Source organism: Aquarana catesbeiana, linkage group LG12 (assembly GCF_042186555.1).
Source record: "Aquarana catesbeiana isolate 2022-GZ linkage group LG12, ASM4218655v1, whole genome shotgun sequence".
In the NCBI taxonomy this organism is placed as follows: Eukaryota; Metazoa; Chordata; class Amphibia; order Anura; family Ranidae; genus Aquarana; species Aquarana catesbeiana.
Genome location: NC_133335.1, coordinates 87,424,326 through 87,441,182, shown reverse-complemented (window position 1 = coordinate 87,441,182; position 16,857 = coordinate 87,424,326). Strand labels below are relative to the sequence as shown.

General features: G+C 42.6%; 1 protein-coding gene across 1 annotated transcript in view; it reads left to right on the top strand.

Moving 5' to 3' along the window:
* Positions 1-14,068, top strand: part of ENPP7 (ectonucleotide pyrophosphatase/phosphodiesterase 7) — a 21,888-nt gene extending 7,820 nt beyond the window's left edge. Inside the window, 4 exon segments of the mRNA XM_073606416.1 lie at positions 2,847-3,470; positions 5,564-5,786; positions 8,152-8,287; positions 13,776-14,068. Of these exon segments, the coding sequence (XP_073462517.1) occupies positions 2,847-3,470; positions 5,564-5,786; positions 8,152-8,287; positions 13,776-13,818 (1,026 nt within the window). The 3' untranslated portion in view covers positions 13,819-14,068.
* The last annotated feature ends 2,789 nt before the right edge of the window (positions 14,069-16,857 follow it).

Below are 16,857 nucleotides of genomic sequence, written 5' to 3'. Positions count from 1 at the left end.
AGACTGCATTTGATCAGAAACAAAAAACAGCAAAAATAAAAAGGGCCTTTGTCGTACGAGAATTTTCATACATTATTTCCTTCCTCGGTTCCACCTTGCTGTGAAACATAGAGGAAAATCGGGTGATCATTTGGCCGATTTTCTTATAGTGTGTACCCCACTTAAGTCTGCACAAGTCTGGATTAATCACAGTATGATCACAGCACTACTGCTAACAAAAATCCCTATCAATAAAGCAGCTGTATTTCACCAAAGTGAAAAGAATAAAACATTATACAGCACTAAACTTGCCTAAAGCTAATGTGCAAATAGGGCTTCAGAAAAAAGTGCTTAGTGACAAATAATTCATTAAAATTTCACCAACTAATGTTCAAAAATAACTTCAGTACCATTTGCTAAATAATATGAAATATTCATACAGCATCAAAATATATAACAAATGAAATAAATAATCATTGAACAATGTGCAAACTCTCATGCAAAAGTTCATATATAGCAGTCTTGTGCAAGAAATATAGGGAAAGTGAAGGTGTAATAAAGTCTGGGTATAATCAGAGAATCCTTTACACACACCACTACAAAAATTCACACCAAAATGTGCTGATTGTATTCTGTATTCCCAAAGAATCATCTTCAGTTGAAAACACCTCTCCCAGATATGTCAGACCCCTTTGTAAAAAGCAGATCTGATGGCTCGGATACACTAGAATTAGTCTCTGAAGAGCAACCCGTGTTTGGCTTGCTTTTCAGAGAGCATTTGACAGATGGTGGGGAGGTGTTGTATCACCTCCCTACCGCCGGCTTTAACCGCTTGTACTGCTACAGGGCGGCAGCTGGGGATCTTCTGATTGTTTAGTACACAGGCAGAAAGGCGATTTGCCTATGTAAATGAGGCAGATTGCTGTTCTGTCAGTAGGGTAGGCATTGGTCCTGTGTTTCTGCAAAGCAGGAACATTTTAAAAGATATTTCTAACAACCAGCATACATACAATTATGCCTCAAAACACATTGTACTATTTCTCCCGAGTTTGGGGATACCACATGTATGAGGCTTTTCACAAATTAACCACATAGAGGTCCCAAATCCAAGGAGCACCTTCAGACATTCTAGGGGCCACAGAACTTCAGTGGGCCACGTATATAACAAGCCAGGCAAAAATGGGTTAAAGAGCAGAGGTGCAACAATAAGATATCACAAAAATACAATATGCTTATTTGTATACAATGGATGTGCAGACATACATGAATATCCATTAATAAATCATCCTAATAGTTCTGTTTTTATTCTGCACAGTTCTCATTTATAAAATTTAGTGTGATATCCTCACTCACCAGAAAACACTTAGCAGTCACTAACCAGGGAACACTTAGCAGTCATTCACCAGGGAAACCAAAGTGCGGCCAGCAGTGAGCAGGTAACAGCAACAAATAACTGCACCCCCACAACCACCTGCTGCCTGTCATTACAGTGTACAGGCTCGGCGGCCACAGCTAGATGCTCACAGCTGTCAAACACACCTGTTAGGACCTGGGTCTGAACTTGCAAGTTCTGCTGTGTCTGGAAATGGCTATTCTTATTTAGCCCCCTGAGATGCTAGACAACACCCTTTCTGATCCATTGGACAATCCTGCCTTGTTTCTGCTGGACTTTGAACTAGTTGCTTCTCCCACGAACTTCCTATTTAAACCATGCCTTTGCACTTCTTGTTTGCCAGATTATTGTGCACTTTCCAGCCAATTTCTTGCAGTTTTCAATCTTGCTGCCGTCCATATCTCTGCTACCACTCGTTACTAACCTTTGGCTTGTTACTTGACTACACTTCTGCTTAATCCCAACCTACGACTACTTTTTATTGACCTTTGGCTTGTTTACTGACTATGCTTTTGCTTGAACCCTGCCTGCTATATCTACTACTGGACCTTAGTCTGTTCACCTCCTGGTGGGGTGATCCTGAGGACTGCAACCTGGTACTAACACGCAGCAAAACCCATCTCCACTATCAGGATTTCTGGTGAACACCGGTTAGTACTTACACTCCACAGCTCAGGTGAGTCCATGTCATCCACCAGGGTGACCTGTTGCTACACTTATCCAGCTGGTCAATGGGAGCCTCTCTCCTGCTATAGTTACTGGCTTACGAGCCTGACCCCTGACCGTGACAGAACCTGTGAGAATGTACCCTAACATTTACAGGTTTTCTTCCTTGCCAAGCCTGTGACTGGACTCTAAAAATAGAATAAACCGATGAGCCCTCCTCTCTGTCACTCTGCTCTCTCCCTAGTAGTATGCTCCTTGCATTGCAGCACAACAGCTTGGCTCCTTGTGCTGCTTCTCCCTCCTCCAGTCCCAGTTCTGCTTTACAGAGGATTGCAAGAGGCTGATTAGTCAAATTCAGGTATTTACGCTGTTTGAAGAAAAAGATACATTTAAGTGTGTATTGGTAAACTTAGAGCTGCACTAATTTGTGCCTTTTATGTCTGCAAAAAGGTGCACTCTAATGGAAAAGGATGCACAAGAACAGGGGAGGCTGGAAAGGCTTTCGGGACAACATGGGGGAGCATGTCAAATGTCACTCGGAATCAAAACAATGTTTTGAAGGAAACTATCAAAATTAGGAATATTTGTGCTTGGAGGATCAATGAAATCTAAGCAAGATCATGATTTAAATAGGAGCGTCCCTCCAAAGGTTCATTTGATTTACAATTTTTCTCTTCGTATTATACATTAGTTCACTACTTATTTCATTTGAAAAATGAGAGTCAATTGTAAATCTTTTATTTATTTTGTATGTGGACATTATAACTTTACATGTATATCACACTAATTTGTGATGTTGCGTTGACAGGGACTGAAAACTGCATCGCTCTTTTTTCCGGGTGGCAATGCAACCTACAGAGGTGAAACTGTAGATGTGAAAAAAGTGGAGAGTAGCGGTCACAACTATAGCAATGAGACAGAGTGGGAAGAAAATGTAGAAACGGTGATGAAGTGGTTCACTGAAGAAGATCTGGACTTTGTGGCTCTGTATTTTGGAGAACCAGATGTTACGGGACACAAGTATGGACCAGAAACTCAGGAACGCAAAGACATGGTCAGTCAAGTGGATCGCATGGTTGGTTACATACGACGTCGGGTACAGCACTATGACCTGGAATCTAATCTCAATATTATTATCATCGCAGACCATGGAATGACTACCGTTCAGAAAGGCACAGATGAGATTTTGCTTAGAACAATTCCAAACTTCAAATTTTCTGACCTTCAATTCCACTTGGTGGATTATGGACCATCTGGACTTCTAGTCCCTAAAGAAGGAAATCTAGAAAAAGTATATCAAGCTCTGAAAGATGGACACCCTAAACTACATGTCTATAAAAAGGAAGAAGTGCCAGAAAGGCTGCATTACTCAAAACATGAGAGAATCAGTCCATTAGTCTTATACGGTGACCCTGGTTACGTCATTCATGGGGTAAGTTCCTGCAGTTTTTTTGGTACTGCCATAGAATGTCACATCTGTCACATAAAGAGTGTGTTGTGTGGATCAAAAAATTCTGCAAATTTGAACAATGTACCCTTCTAGATGATTGCATGTCACAAATAGCTGTAGCTAATACTCACCTTCCCCATGTTTTCACTCCTTCTATTTGGCTGCTGTACATGTATTATTAGGTGTGGGGGACATATGACTTATATAGTCAGCACAATGGCTTAGTGGTTAGTACTTCTGCCTGGCATCAATAGGGTCGTTGGTTTGAATCCAAACCACAACACTACTGCCATGGAATTTCCATGTTCGTTCTCCCTGTGTCTGTGTGGGTTTCCTCCCATATTCCAAAAACCTGCATGTAGGGTAATTGGCCCTAGTATGTAAATGATGGATAGTGTCCTTAGATTGTAAGCTCCTTGAGTGCAAAGACTGATGTGAATTTACAAGATATATATATGTAATGCACTGCGTAAATTGTTGCTGCTATATAAATAATTGTAATAAATAAATGTGGAAGCTTTGGAGGTTGGCAATTGGCTGCTCAGGGAGCAGTGTTATCACATGAAGACAAAGTAAGAGTATTCCTCCCTGTATAAGCTCCAACTACATCAACTTGTTTTTTAACCATACTTACCTAGGTGGATGCAGCATCGGTCCCCTACTGGTTCTAAGACTGAGAACCGAGCAATCAAACACCGCTGATCACTTGGTACTTAGTTCTCCATGAGCAGAGAGCTGGTGACTGTCAGTTACTGCTCTCTGCTCTGCCCCACCCCCTCCCCGTGCTCACTGGAGCGCTGGGCTGTGGAGGCGGTGGGAGCGGCTGGCTCAGGCACTCAGCATCTCGCTAAGAGCCTGAGCCAGGTGCCAGTCCAGGCTTCTGGGTTAATCCCGACAATATGGTTGCAATCAATCCCCAGCCTCGACCGGCTTTGTGACTTCAGCTGACAGTGGGCTTCAGTCTGCTGTCAGTTGAAAATGGGTCACAGGAGAAGTACAGCCAAATGTAAGCCTGTTATCCTGCAAACTGTTAATATCTTAAAGAGTAACATTACTTTTGTGGACAAAAAATAGAAAATAAAAAAAATAATATAGCAAATACAATTGGGACACAAGTCATATTGTAATTGAATGTTATAAAAATTACCTTTCCTTTTTAATCTGCAGTGCTGAAATTTTCTGTAAAATGCAATGCAATATGGCTACCTGGAGGCGATCTGTAATCAGAGGGTGTACAGCACGCCCCCCCTACCCCCCAGATATGTAATTTCCTGCTTGTGTGATTGGCTTTCTAATTTTTCCAGAAGTTTGCACTAAGATACAAGTCAGATTTTGAGCATCCTCTACAACAAACATTTTATTTTTGTTGAGATACTCCCAAAGGGAAACCATGCCTAAAGGGATGAAGACCCTCCCACTTTCATCATTAGAACCCTGCAAGTGCAGCAACTGATTGGACAGGAAAGCATTATTGAGTACAATCTTTAATGTAGTGTTGTGTTCTTTGGACCTACCATGGTCTCAGAGCTTCTGGGTAAATGGGGACCCAAGCTAGCACGGGGGACCTGTGAAGTGTGAAAGAAGGCTCCAACAGCATTTCTGGGTTATCTTCTGACGTTGTGTAAATATCACTGCCTCAAGTTCTCACCCTGAAGTGGAGAATGGTTCAGTCAGGGCCCTAGGGGCTTGGTGAGTCTTAGAGAGTTATCAGAGATGTACAGTAGAGGGGCTGTGTAGGAAAGATAGGTTTTCAGATGTTTCAGAAGACTGATAGAAAGCTCCAACTCTTGTAACAGTTTAGGCAAGGTCAATAATATTGAGCCCCATATGAATACATGACTGCTGTAAGAAAGTAATAGCATTTGGTGTCACTTTTATTGCCAAATGAAAACCAGTCTTGTCACATCTTTTCCTTTCTGTATATATTAAACATCTCTGAACACCTGAACTACCACTGTTGGACAATATGTTCAGTAACCCCTGCTATGTAAATTTAAAGTCAAGCACCATTGGTTCATGGGAAATCTGATTACCTTCGTCAATATCCTAACTGGACATCCCTTTCTATCTCCTAGCTTGCTAAGTTCCAGTTCAATAACGGTGAACATGGATTTGATAATGAGGTCATGGACATGAAGACCATATTCCGAGCGGTGGGCCCTTCATTCAAACAAGGGCTATTGGTGGAACCTTTTGAAAGTGTTAATGTTTATCCATTAATGTGTGAGCTTTTAGGAATCAAACCAGAAGTACATGACGGATCATTGGAAGTGACAAGAAACATGCTAATCTCAAGCAGTGAAAGTTTGTACTATTTATTTTATATCATTAAAAAGAATTATGGAAGTTCTTCAACCAAATTTAAATGTTCATAATTATAGGTGATATTCAATGAATGCATAATAAACTGCATAAACACTGACTGCATTTAGTGCAAACCACTCAGTAGAGCCAGAGATATAGTTAGTCTAAAGTTTGCCTGGCATTTAGGCAAACCAGAGGATAAAGGAAACTTCTGAAAGTATGTGCAGACACTTATGGGAGTCTGCACTGTTAGCAGCTTTTAGTAATCCTAAAGTAACTGGGTCTCTTTAAAAAAGCATCAGTCAGGGTTGATGCTGGGTACACCATACAAAGAAATTAAGGGTGCCTTTTAGGGCTCTAGTAGGTCCTTATATTCTGAAAACCGCTGGGACTGGAGGCAGGAAAAGAGCTTGTCTCAGCTCCATAGAAGTCAATAAGGAAAGAAGAAAAGTCCCAGGAGCCACACATCACACAAAATCCTCATGTAAAGAATGGAAGCAACCTCAACCTAGACTCTGTCCAGGCCATGCCCCAGACATGTTTCACCCCACCTACGGGGCTTATGGCCCGTACACATGATCAGAAAATCGTATGAAAAATATCACTTTTTAAGCGATCGTATGATAATCTGATCGTTAGTACACAGCTTTCAAGAGCCGATCGCGACAGTTCATCCGATATAATCCGATGGGACAAGCACAAAAAATTTTCACGTACGATACCAGATCGTACGATTTTTGTTTAATCAGTACAGTTGTCATTTGAAAATACAATACAAATACACTTCAACACATTGCATCACTTCCAAATTTGTATTCTATTGTACGAGAATTTTCGTCACTTTAGTAAACTCTTCATTTTCGATATGAGATTAGCATGCAAAAAAATAATGGAGAATCAATCGTCAGATAATCTCTTTACAAGAGGGTTTGTGTGATGTGCACCTCCTGGGACTTCTTTTTCTTTCTCATTGATGCTTGAGACACTCAAGCAGTAACAATTACCCTTTAGGTGTATCTAAACCCAAGAACATAAATGTAATATATTGCAACTTACCAGTCCTTAGATATGGTGACTGTATTCATGTTTTTTTCTTTTATTTTTACCTGGTGATTTTGCCAATAACACTCTTCTGTTCTGTATAAAATATATGGAGGAGCAACAATGTCACTCTAGAGCAAGATGTTTTTATTGAGAACTACTGAACACCTTCCCCTCTCATCATCACCATAAGGGAGCGGTGTTCTATAATTCACAGACAGAGCTGGGAACAGTGTAGCTCTAAACCGCTCAACTACCCAAATTCCATTAATTTCACAGGCCCCTGAGCGTTCTATCTCCTGTAGAAAAACGCCTGTCCTCCAAAAAATTACAGGAGCTTCTTTTTGGCAGAGTGGAGGCAGATTGGACCCCATAGACTTCAATGATAAATCCTGAAAACGTCGACGTGAGTGTTTTACTAACGTTTTATTATGCATTTTCTGCTCAAACAGCAACTCTCCACCCCAATCTCATCCATCTTTCTACCCCCTAATGCTTTTTATTGGCTAAACAAAAATTCCTCAACTCCAAAAATTAAAAAAAAAAAAATCCACCCTTGCAGTGCCCCCTTTATGAATGCCCTCCCAGAAATGGACAACCATCAGTTTCGCCTTTTAGTGCCCATCAGTGCCGCCTTTTAGTGCCCATCTGTGACACCTATGAGTTCCCATCTGTGCCGCTTATGAGTACCCATCAGTGCTGCATATCAGTGCCACCTATCAGTGCCCAGCAGTGCCACCTATCAGTGCCCATCATCAGTGCCACCTTATCAGTGCAAGGCAGTGCAGCCTAATCAGTGCCTATCGGTGAAGGAGAAAACATACTTATTTACAAAATTTTATAACAGAAACGAAGGAAAAACTTTTTTTTTTTCAAAACTTTCGGTCTTTTTTTATTTGTTTAGCAAAAAATAAAAAACGCAGAGGTGATCAAATGCCACCAAAAGAAAGCTCTATTTATGGGAAGGAAATGGTAAAAATGTTGTTTGGGTACAGCATAGCATGACCGCGCAATTGTCATTTAAACAGCGACAGCGCTGAAAATTGGCTTGGGCAGGAAGGGGGGAAAGTGCCCTGTATTGAAGTGGTTAAAAAGTGTTAGCTGGAGTTTATCTTCAATTTGCTTAAATAATGCATTACATTACATAGACTACATTGAAATTTGATGTCAAAATTAACACTGCATACTACATTCAAAACCTCTGGCCAGATATTTTTTCCAGATTTATCTTTACAATAAAACCCTTTTTATTGCAGGTGGTAATATTATTGTGTCATCTAATTTTACTTTATCATTTGTTCAAATGATTTGTTTCCAGGTTCCACAACATATGGTTTGCCCGATGTCATTTTCCAGGCAACGGTTGGACTGGCTGCTGTCGTGGGATTTCTCTTTATAGTATTCGTGATTACCACAATAAACGTATCTGTCAAAAGACACAAAAAGCAAAAACGGTGAGAAAATGGGAATAGACAGAGAATACTACTTCTATCTGTTAGCATGCTGGTTAATAGACGGGAAGACAGTATAATGGCATATTCCTGAGTCATCAGAATTTGCTGGATTTTCATTAACCTTTATTGAGCTAGGTTCACACTGCTGCAATCCGATTTTGATCTGATTTTTAGTGTGATTATGTTGTGCAACTTGGATGTGGTTTGCATATTCTATGGGACCAAAATCATGCTGGAATCACACAAAAGTAGTACAGGAACTTTTTCCAAAATTGCACTGTGTTGAGTTGCATTGATGTGAACAGGCGCCTTTGCAAACAATGTGATTTACATTGTCATGTGATTCTGTGCGACTCGAGGCACATCTGAAATCACACTAGTGTGAACGAAGCCTTAAAATATTAGTAATATAAACATGCATCTAGAGGAATTGTCTATAAAAATACAGGGTTTTAGTTACTAAACTGGAGAGCATAAAATCCGGTGCAGCTGTGCATGGTAGACAATCAACTTCTAACTTCAGCTTGTTCAATTAACCACTTGTCCACTGGGCACTTTCACAGTCCACAGAGCCCCCCTCACATCATAGTCCGAAGAGCCCTCCGTACATCAGAGTCCGCAGAGCCCTCTTTACATCACAGTCTGCAGAGTCCCCCTTATATCACAGTCTGCAGAGTTCTCCCTTACATCACAGTCCTATAATAAGAGGGCCCCCAGATCCCGGCCCCCCACCCTATGTGAATGAGCATGGGGTACATGGTACCTCTACCCATTCACCTAGGGAAAAAATGTCAATAATAAAACACACTACACAGTTTTTGAAGTAATTTATGAGACAGCTCCTGAGGGGTCTTCTTCCGGCTTCGGGGGTCCCTCCGGTTCCTCTTCTCCCGGTGTTCCAGTTCTTCGGCCGGCTCCTCCGCTATCTTCATGCCGCTCTCTTGCCAGCGGAGGTCTGGACTTCTGGTTTCTTGGCTTCTTGTCAATAATAAAACACACTACACAGTTTTTGAAGTAATTTATGAGACAGCTCCTGGAGGGTCTTCTTCCGGCTTCGGGGGTCCCTCCGGTTCCTCTTCTCCCGGTGTTCCAGTTCTTCGGCCGGCTCCTCCGCTATCTTCATGCCGCTCTCTTGCCAGCGGAGGTCTGGACTTCTGGCTTCTTGGCTTCTTGTCTTCTTGGCTTCTTCCCTCTTCTCTTCTCCAGATGTTGACTTGACGGTCTCTCCAGCTGGACTGGTCTCTGAGCGCTCCGATGTGACTTATATAGGCGGAGACCCCGCCCCCTTATGCCGCCACAGTCCCTGGGCATGCTGGGACTGTGACATTTAAGGGGGCGTGGTCAACATCACCCGGTGACCATGCCCCCTAAAACGTCACAGTCCCAGCATGCCCAGGGACTGTGACGGCATAAGGGGGTGGGGTTTCTGCCTATATAAGTCACATCGGAGCGCTCAGAGACCAGTCCAGCCGGAGAGACCGTCATGTCAACATCTAGAGAAGAGAAGAGGGAAGAAGCCAAGAAGACAAGAAGCCAAGAAGCCAGAAGTCCGGACCTCCGCTGGCAAGAGAGCGGCATGAAGATAGCGGAGGAGCCGGCCGAAGAACTGGAACACCGGAAGAAGAGGAACTGGAGGGACCCCCGAAGCCGGAAGAAGACCCCCCAGAGCTGTCTAATAAATTACTTCAAAAACCTGTGTAGTGTGTTTTATTATTGACACGTTTTCCCTAGGTGAATGGGTAGGGGTACCATGTACCCCATACTCATTCACATGGGGTGGGAGGCCGGGATCTGAAGGCCCTCTTATTATAGGGGGCTCCCGGATTCCAATAAGCCCCCCGCCCGCAGACCCCGACAACCAACGGCCAGGGTTGTTGGGAAGAGGCCCTTGTCCTCATCAACATGGGGACAAGGTGCTTTAAGGTGGGGGGGCCCCGCAGGGTGCCCCCCCTCCCCCAAAGCACCCACGCCCCCATGTTGAGGCCATGCGGCCTGGTGCGGTTCAGGAGGGGGGGCGCTCGCTCATCCCCACCCCCTTTCCTGACCGGCCGGGCTGTGTGCTCAGATCAGGGTCTGGTATGGATTTTGGGGGGATCCCACACCGATTTTTCGGCGTAGGGGGTTCCCCTTAAGATCCATACCAGACCTAAGGGCCTGGGATGCCCCGCACTCGCCGCAATAGGAAAATTTGTTTTTCCTATTGCAGCGAGCGCGAGATGCAGTACTCTGCCCTTGCATCGTATCTGGTCCGTCGGATCAGTATACAGACGACAGACGCATGCAGACGAACGGGCTTTCTGTCAGGAACTGACTCCGGCGGACAAAGATTTAAAGCATGCTTTAAATCTAGGTACGGCGGACTTTTGGGAAAAAAAAGTCCGCCGGAGCCTACACACGGTCGGATTGTGCGGCGGACTCTGGTCCGCCAGACCAAGTATGCCGGAAAGTCCGACCGTGTGTACGCGGCATAAGGCCCTGCACCAAACAGTCCACCTAATCCCCCTGTCCAGAGAGGAGATATCCCCCTTCTAGTGCTCCCACAGTTTTTCTATCTTAGGTGAGTCAACACATAGGAGAGCATTATAAAGGGTTGAGAGAGGCTCACCTAAATCTCCAGGGGCCAATAATTCCTCAATGGGATCAGCTTGGAGGGAGGACGACTGTGGGAACTGGGACCTTACAGTATGGCACAAATAGAAGTACAGGAACAATATTCAGCCCGGCAAACAAAACCTCTGAGACATTTGGAAGTAAGATAGCAGGGTACCTGAGTGCACTATGTCCCTGAGAGTCTTGGCTTCATCATGTGCCCATACCTGAGGGTCCGGGTCAGTACGGAGATGAGAAAGTGTAGGGTTACCCTATGGAGGTTGAGCAGACGACAACTGACCAGGGCTAAACACTGTCACACTTTGAATGACAATTGCTCGGTCATGCAATACTGTACCCAAACAAAATTTTTTGCATTTTCTTGAGACAGATAGAGCTTTTTTTTGGGTGGTATTTAATCCCCACTGTGTTTTTTTTTTTTTTGCTAAACAAATGAAAAAAGACCGAAAGTTTTGAAAAAAAAAAAGTTTTTCTTAGTTTCTATTAGAAATTTTTTTTATAAAAGCAATTTTTCTCCTTCACTGACGTGCGCTGATGAGGCTGCACTGATAGGCTGCACTAATGGGCACTGATGAGGCTGCACTGATATGTGGCACTGATGGGCACTGATAGGCGGCCCTGGCGGCCACTGATAGGTGGCTCTGATATGCAGCACGGGCACGGGCAGGCATCACTGATGCAGCACTTGTGGGCACAGATTCGCAGCACTTGTGGGCACCGATTGGAAACACTTGTGGGCCTTGTTGGGGCTGCACTGATAATCAGTGTAGATATCCCCTGTGTGGATTTGGTGGTTATGAGCTCTCCTTGGGAGGAGAGGATTGCCGATAACCAGAAAATCCTGTTTACACTGTGATCGGCTGTGATTGGACACAGCTGGTCAGTGGCGGCCCGTCCTAATCCATGCGCCCGGCCCCTTAAGCACATGATTAGCGCCTGAGGCTCTAATTGGCTTCAAAAAAGGGTGGGCTCGGAGCGCAGAGCACTGCACCCTGAGCCAACCCAGTTGTGTGACAATAACAAATTAATATTCACTATTGTCTTCCTGCTTCTCCTCCTGGCCAATCAAGAAGCGGGTCCTGAGACCTGATTGGCCAGGGAGCCTTAGAAACAAGGCCTTTTTGGCCGGGAGGAGAAGCAACAGCCCCAGCTCTTCCCTTGGCAAGCTGGAGTGAGGAGCAGCATCGGCCTCCTAAGGTAAGGCCACTGATCGCGGCCGTCCATCTCCCGCGGGTTTGTTTGACACCCCCCCAAATTAATGAGCACCAACTGCCACTGCAGCTGGTCACATGGTAAAGAGTTCTGTGATTGGTTCTTTACCCCGATCTGTGATCAGCTGTGTCCAAAGGCCCCAGGGATCACAGATCTGTGCCAATACGAGGCGCAGGGGACACGCAGGAAGCACGATCACAGGAGGACCTCCATAGACACCCTTCCGCCAATGTGAGCCCGCGCTTTAGCCGTCTTTTGAGAAGTGGTTAAGCTTTGACAAAAAAAAACCTGGAAGCTGATTGGTTTTTATGCACAGCTGCAGCAGATTTTTCACTCTCCAGTTTTAGTAAATTAACTCCACAGTCAAGGAAATAAAAAATGTAATTTATTCTTGTTAGATTTTGTCTTCCCTGGTTCCTCCCTCATCAATATTCTAATGACATTTTAAAATAAAGCCTTTCCAACTTCCATTTATATGTTATATAATAATGTTTTACAGCATAATCGATCCACCCCTAAAGCTGGATACATACTTTACAATTTTCTGTAGATGTTTTTTCCTTCAGATTTACCAAAACCATATAATATGAGGTCAAACCTTTATGCCCCGTACACATGGTCGGATTTTCCGACGGAAAATGTGTGATAGGACCTTGTTGTCGGAAATTCCGACCGTGTGTGGGCTCCATCACACATTTTCCATCTGATTTTCTGACACACAAAGTTTGAGAGCAGGATATAAAATTTTCCGACAACAAAATCCGTTGTCGGATTTTCTGACACACAAAGTGTGAGAGCAGGATATAAAATTTTCCGACAACAAAATCCGTTGTTGGAAATTCCAATCGCGTGTACACAAATCCGACGGATAAAGTGCCACGCATGCTCAGAATAAATAAAGAGATGAAAGCTATTGGCCACTGCCCCGCTTATAGTCCCGACGTACGTGTTTTACGTCACCGTGTTTAGAATGATCGGATTTTCCGACAACTTTGTGTGACCGTGTGTATGCAAGACAAGTTTGAGCCAACATCCGTCGGAAAAAATCCTAGGATTTTGTTGTCGGAATGTCCGAACAAAGTCCGACCGTGTGTAGAGGGCATAAGAGTTTCAGTTTGTATGCAATCAGGCAGGCCCTTGCACTACATGGTTTTGGTAAATCTAAAGAAAATCAGACAACAAAAGTTGAATATTGTGTGTGACATCTTAGGCTCTATTCACACCTGTGATGTGGAAATATATGCAATATTGCACCCACTTGTTTTCGCCAGGTACAGTGCAGTGTCATTCATTCCTAATGGTACCATCCAACACACATGCACTAAATCGCACTGCAACACATGCTAATTTATTGCTATGCACTGTAGTGTGTAATGTGATTTTTTTAAAAAGTGTCTAGACTGCTTTTTTGTGATTGTCATGCATCGGGCAGTCTATTGAAATGAATTTGCTGCCTTAAATGCATTGCACCTAAACACACAAAAAACATGTACGCATGGCTGCAGCTGCATAGGTGTAAATGGATCATTAGTATTGTAAAGTTTCTTACCATTGAAACCTCTCGCTAACTTTATATTATATTTTCCTGATAGACACTAGACAGATAGACATACTGTATATCTTTATTAGTCCTTATTCACTTTTCAATCATCTGCTCATTTTGCAGAGCCGTGAAGTCCCTTAGCACCATGACCCTGGATGGAAATTAACAATCAAAAGGATCTGCCTATTTGTAATACACTGATATCACTGGAAGGAGACCAACAGTTGTATGATGAATACCTTACATTACATTTGCTGTGAATACAAATTCTTTAGCTAGATTATATCCTATGTGTCCAATGGGAACATACATAAAAAACAAAATAAATTATTTTGATACATTCATCCTTACAAATGCACTCTGACTTCCACCCACTGAAAGTATATTGTGCAAGAACCACTAAGCAGCAACATGTAGAATAATCGGAAGACCTTATTTATCAATAAAAATGTTTTATTTATCAGGCTTCTTTTTGGACTTGGAACAAAACAGAAAATAAAATTAGATCTAAACCCTAAGGCTGCTTTCACACTGAGGAGTTTTTTTTAAGCGCTTTTGCGTTAAAAAAAGCACCTTAAGCCCAGGTTCACACTGACAGTGGGAATGAAATTGTGCGAGTTCAGGTGAACTTGGGCAATTTTATTCCCACATGTCAGTCCTGACTTCGGGGGCAATTTCAGAGACATCTTTGCAGGTTGCTGCTGAGATGTCTAAGGAAATCGCACCCTGAAGTCGCCAAAAGTAGTACAGGAGAACCAAAGAGGGACTCGAGAAGAGGAGGATCTGGGCTGCTCTGTGCAAATCCACTGCACAGAGCAGGTAAGTATAACATGTTTGTTATTTTTACACAAAAAAAAAAACAACAAGACTTTAGTATAACTTTAACCTCCCCTTCTTCCACTGTCCCTAATCTATCTGCTGATAGAACAGAGCCTTGGGGACAAGCTGCACATGCTCAGTTTGGTGTATTGCTGGAGAGTTTTTTTCTTTTCTTGGAAGAGTGAATGTGATTAGTACAGGGCCAATGAGCAGTAACAGAGGGTCAGGGGAGAGTCAGAGGAGAATGAAAACTCCTCCTACAAGCTTTAACTACTTCAGCCCCGGAAGGTTTTACCCCCTCAATGACCAGAGCACTTTTTTATTTTTTGCGATATAAATGAAAAAAGACTGAAAATTTTGAAAAAAATAATATTTTATCCTTTGTATTATAAAAAAAATTCAGTAAACTTAATTTCAGTCATACATTTAGGCAAAAATGTATTCAGCCACATGTTTTGGGTAAAATAAAATTCAATCAGCATATATTTATTGGTTTGCGCAAAAGTTATAGCATCTACAATTTACTAGAATTTACACAGCTTTTTGTTTATGACTGCCTATCTCATTTCTTGAGGTGCTAAAATAGCAGGGCAGTACAAAACTCCTCCAAATTACCCCATTTTGGAAAGAAGACACCCCAAGGAATTTGCTGAGAGGTATGTTGAGCCGATTGAATATTTCATTTTTTTTTTTTATCATAAGTGACTGAAAAATAACAAAAAAAAATTTACACAAAGTTGTCATTGAAATTATATATTGTTCACACAGGCCATGGGCATATGTGGATTTACACCCCAAAATACATTCTGCTGCTTCTCCTGAGTATGGGGATACCACATGTGTGAGAACTTTTGGGAGCCTAGCTGCGTACGGGGCCCCAAAAACCAAGCACCGCCTTGCCACGTTTGACTTCTTCACAGGATTCTGTAAAAAGAATGTCAAACGTGACGAAACATGTCGGAGGCAGGGCTGTACGGCAACCTATCATCCTGGAGACACTTGTGACGTGTTGCGCTGAGCTGTTAGTGTTATCTGTGGGTCAGCGGTATCTCCTCGCGCTGCTGGGGATCCAACGAGGGGACAAGGGTGAGGTTAACTCTGCATCCCGGGTCCACCATGACCATTTATCAACACCACAGTCGTAACACTACTTATTCATGCTTGGTTTTTATTTTATTATGTGAGTACAATGATTGAGGATTTGTTAGCAGTCTTTTAATAAATGTTTATACGCTATCACACTATGGGAAGCATTATTATTTCTTTCATGTGGTTATGATGGATGAGCGCTGCTGACTGAAGGACATCTTCTGCTGCAATACAGTCTCATTTATTTGATTAGCCCCTGGGGGGCAATATTCCTGCTTATTGGCCGAGCATGAGAGTGCAAGGCATATTTTTCTGGTGAGTGCGGCTCCATTAGAGTGGATCACGGTCACGGATGGTGTGGTGGAAGACAATTCATTGCATGAAAATGTTTTTTCATCCACTTTATTGGCACTTATTATTTTACATGGACTTGGTTTCATCTATTCTTTGTTCAGCTCTTTTTCGTTATATTTTTATCACTGATTTTTTATGAACTACTGTCACTATTCATATGTTTAATTGTTTATCTCTATGTCACTGTGTGATTACTGTGTTCCCCACCTGCAAAGGAGGGGGGGGGGGTTTATTTGATCACCATCATTTATTTATATCATTTATTTATATATATTTTTCTCCATCATCAAAGAGAAGGCTAACACTTTCCCAGTTTATAGATCCACTTTCATTTTTATTTGCGATTTAGCGCCACTACTTCTATTTTGAAGACTGTTCACTTTACAATTATTTTTACATTAGTTGGCAGCTGTCATTTTCACTATTCACTATTCACTATTTCACAAATTCAATATTAATTTTTTAGTTTGTCCATAAGCGCAGTGGGGGGTCAGTTTGGTGCCTTGTTGCGCGGCACGTGAACACTGTTTTTTAAATGTAAATATCCCCTATGATAGCAATATATAGTGATAGGTACTCTTTTAAAAAAAATTTGGGGTCTATTAGACTCTAGCTCTCTCCTCTGCCCTTAAAGCAGGCTTGTCCAAAGTCCGGCCCATGGGCCAATTACGGCCCGTGTTCCGGTTTAATGTGGCTCCCCTGGTAATTTAGATATATACAGTATCTCACAAAAGTAAGTACACCCCTCACATTTTTGTAAATATATTATTATATCTTTTCGTATAACACTGAAGAAATGACACTTTGCTACAATGAAAAGTAGTGCGTGTACAGCTTGTATAACAGTGTAAATTTGCTGTCTCTTCAATATAACTCAACACACAGCCATTAATGTTTAAACCGCTGGCAACAAAGGTGAGTACACCCCTAAGTGAAAATGTCA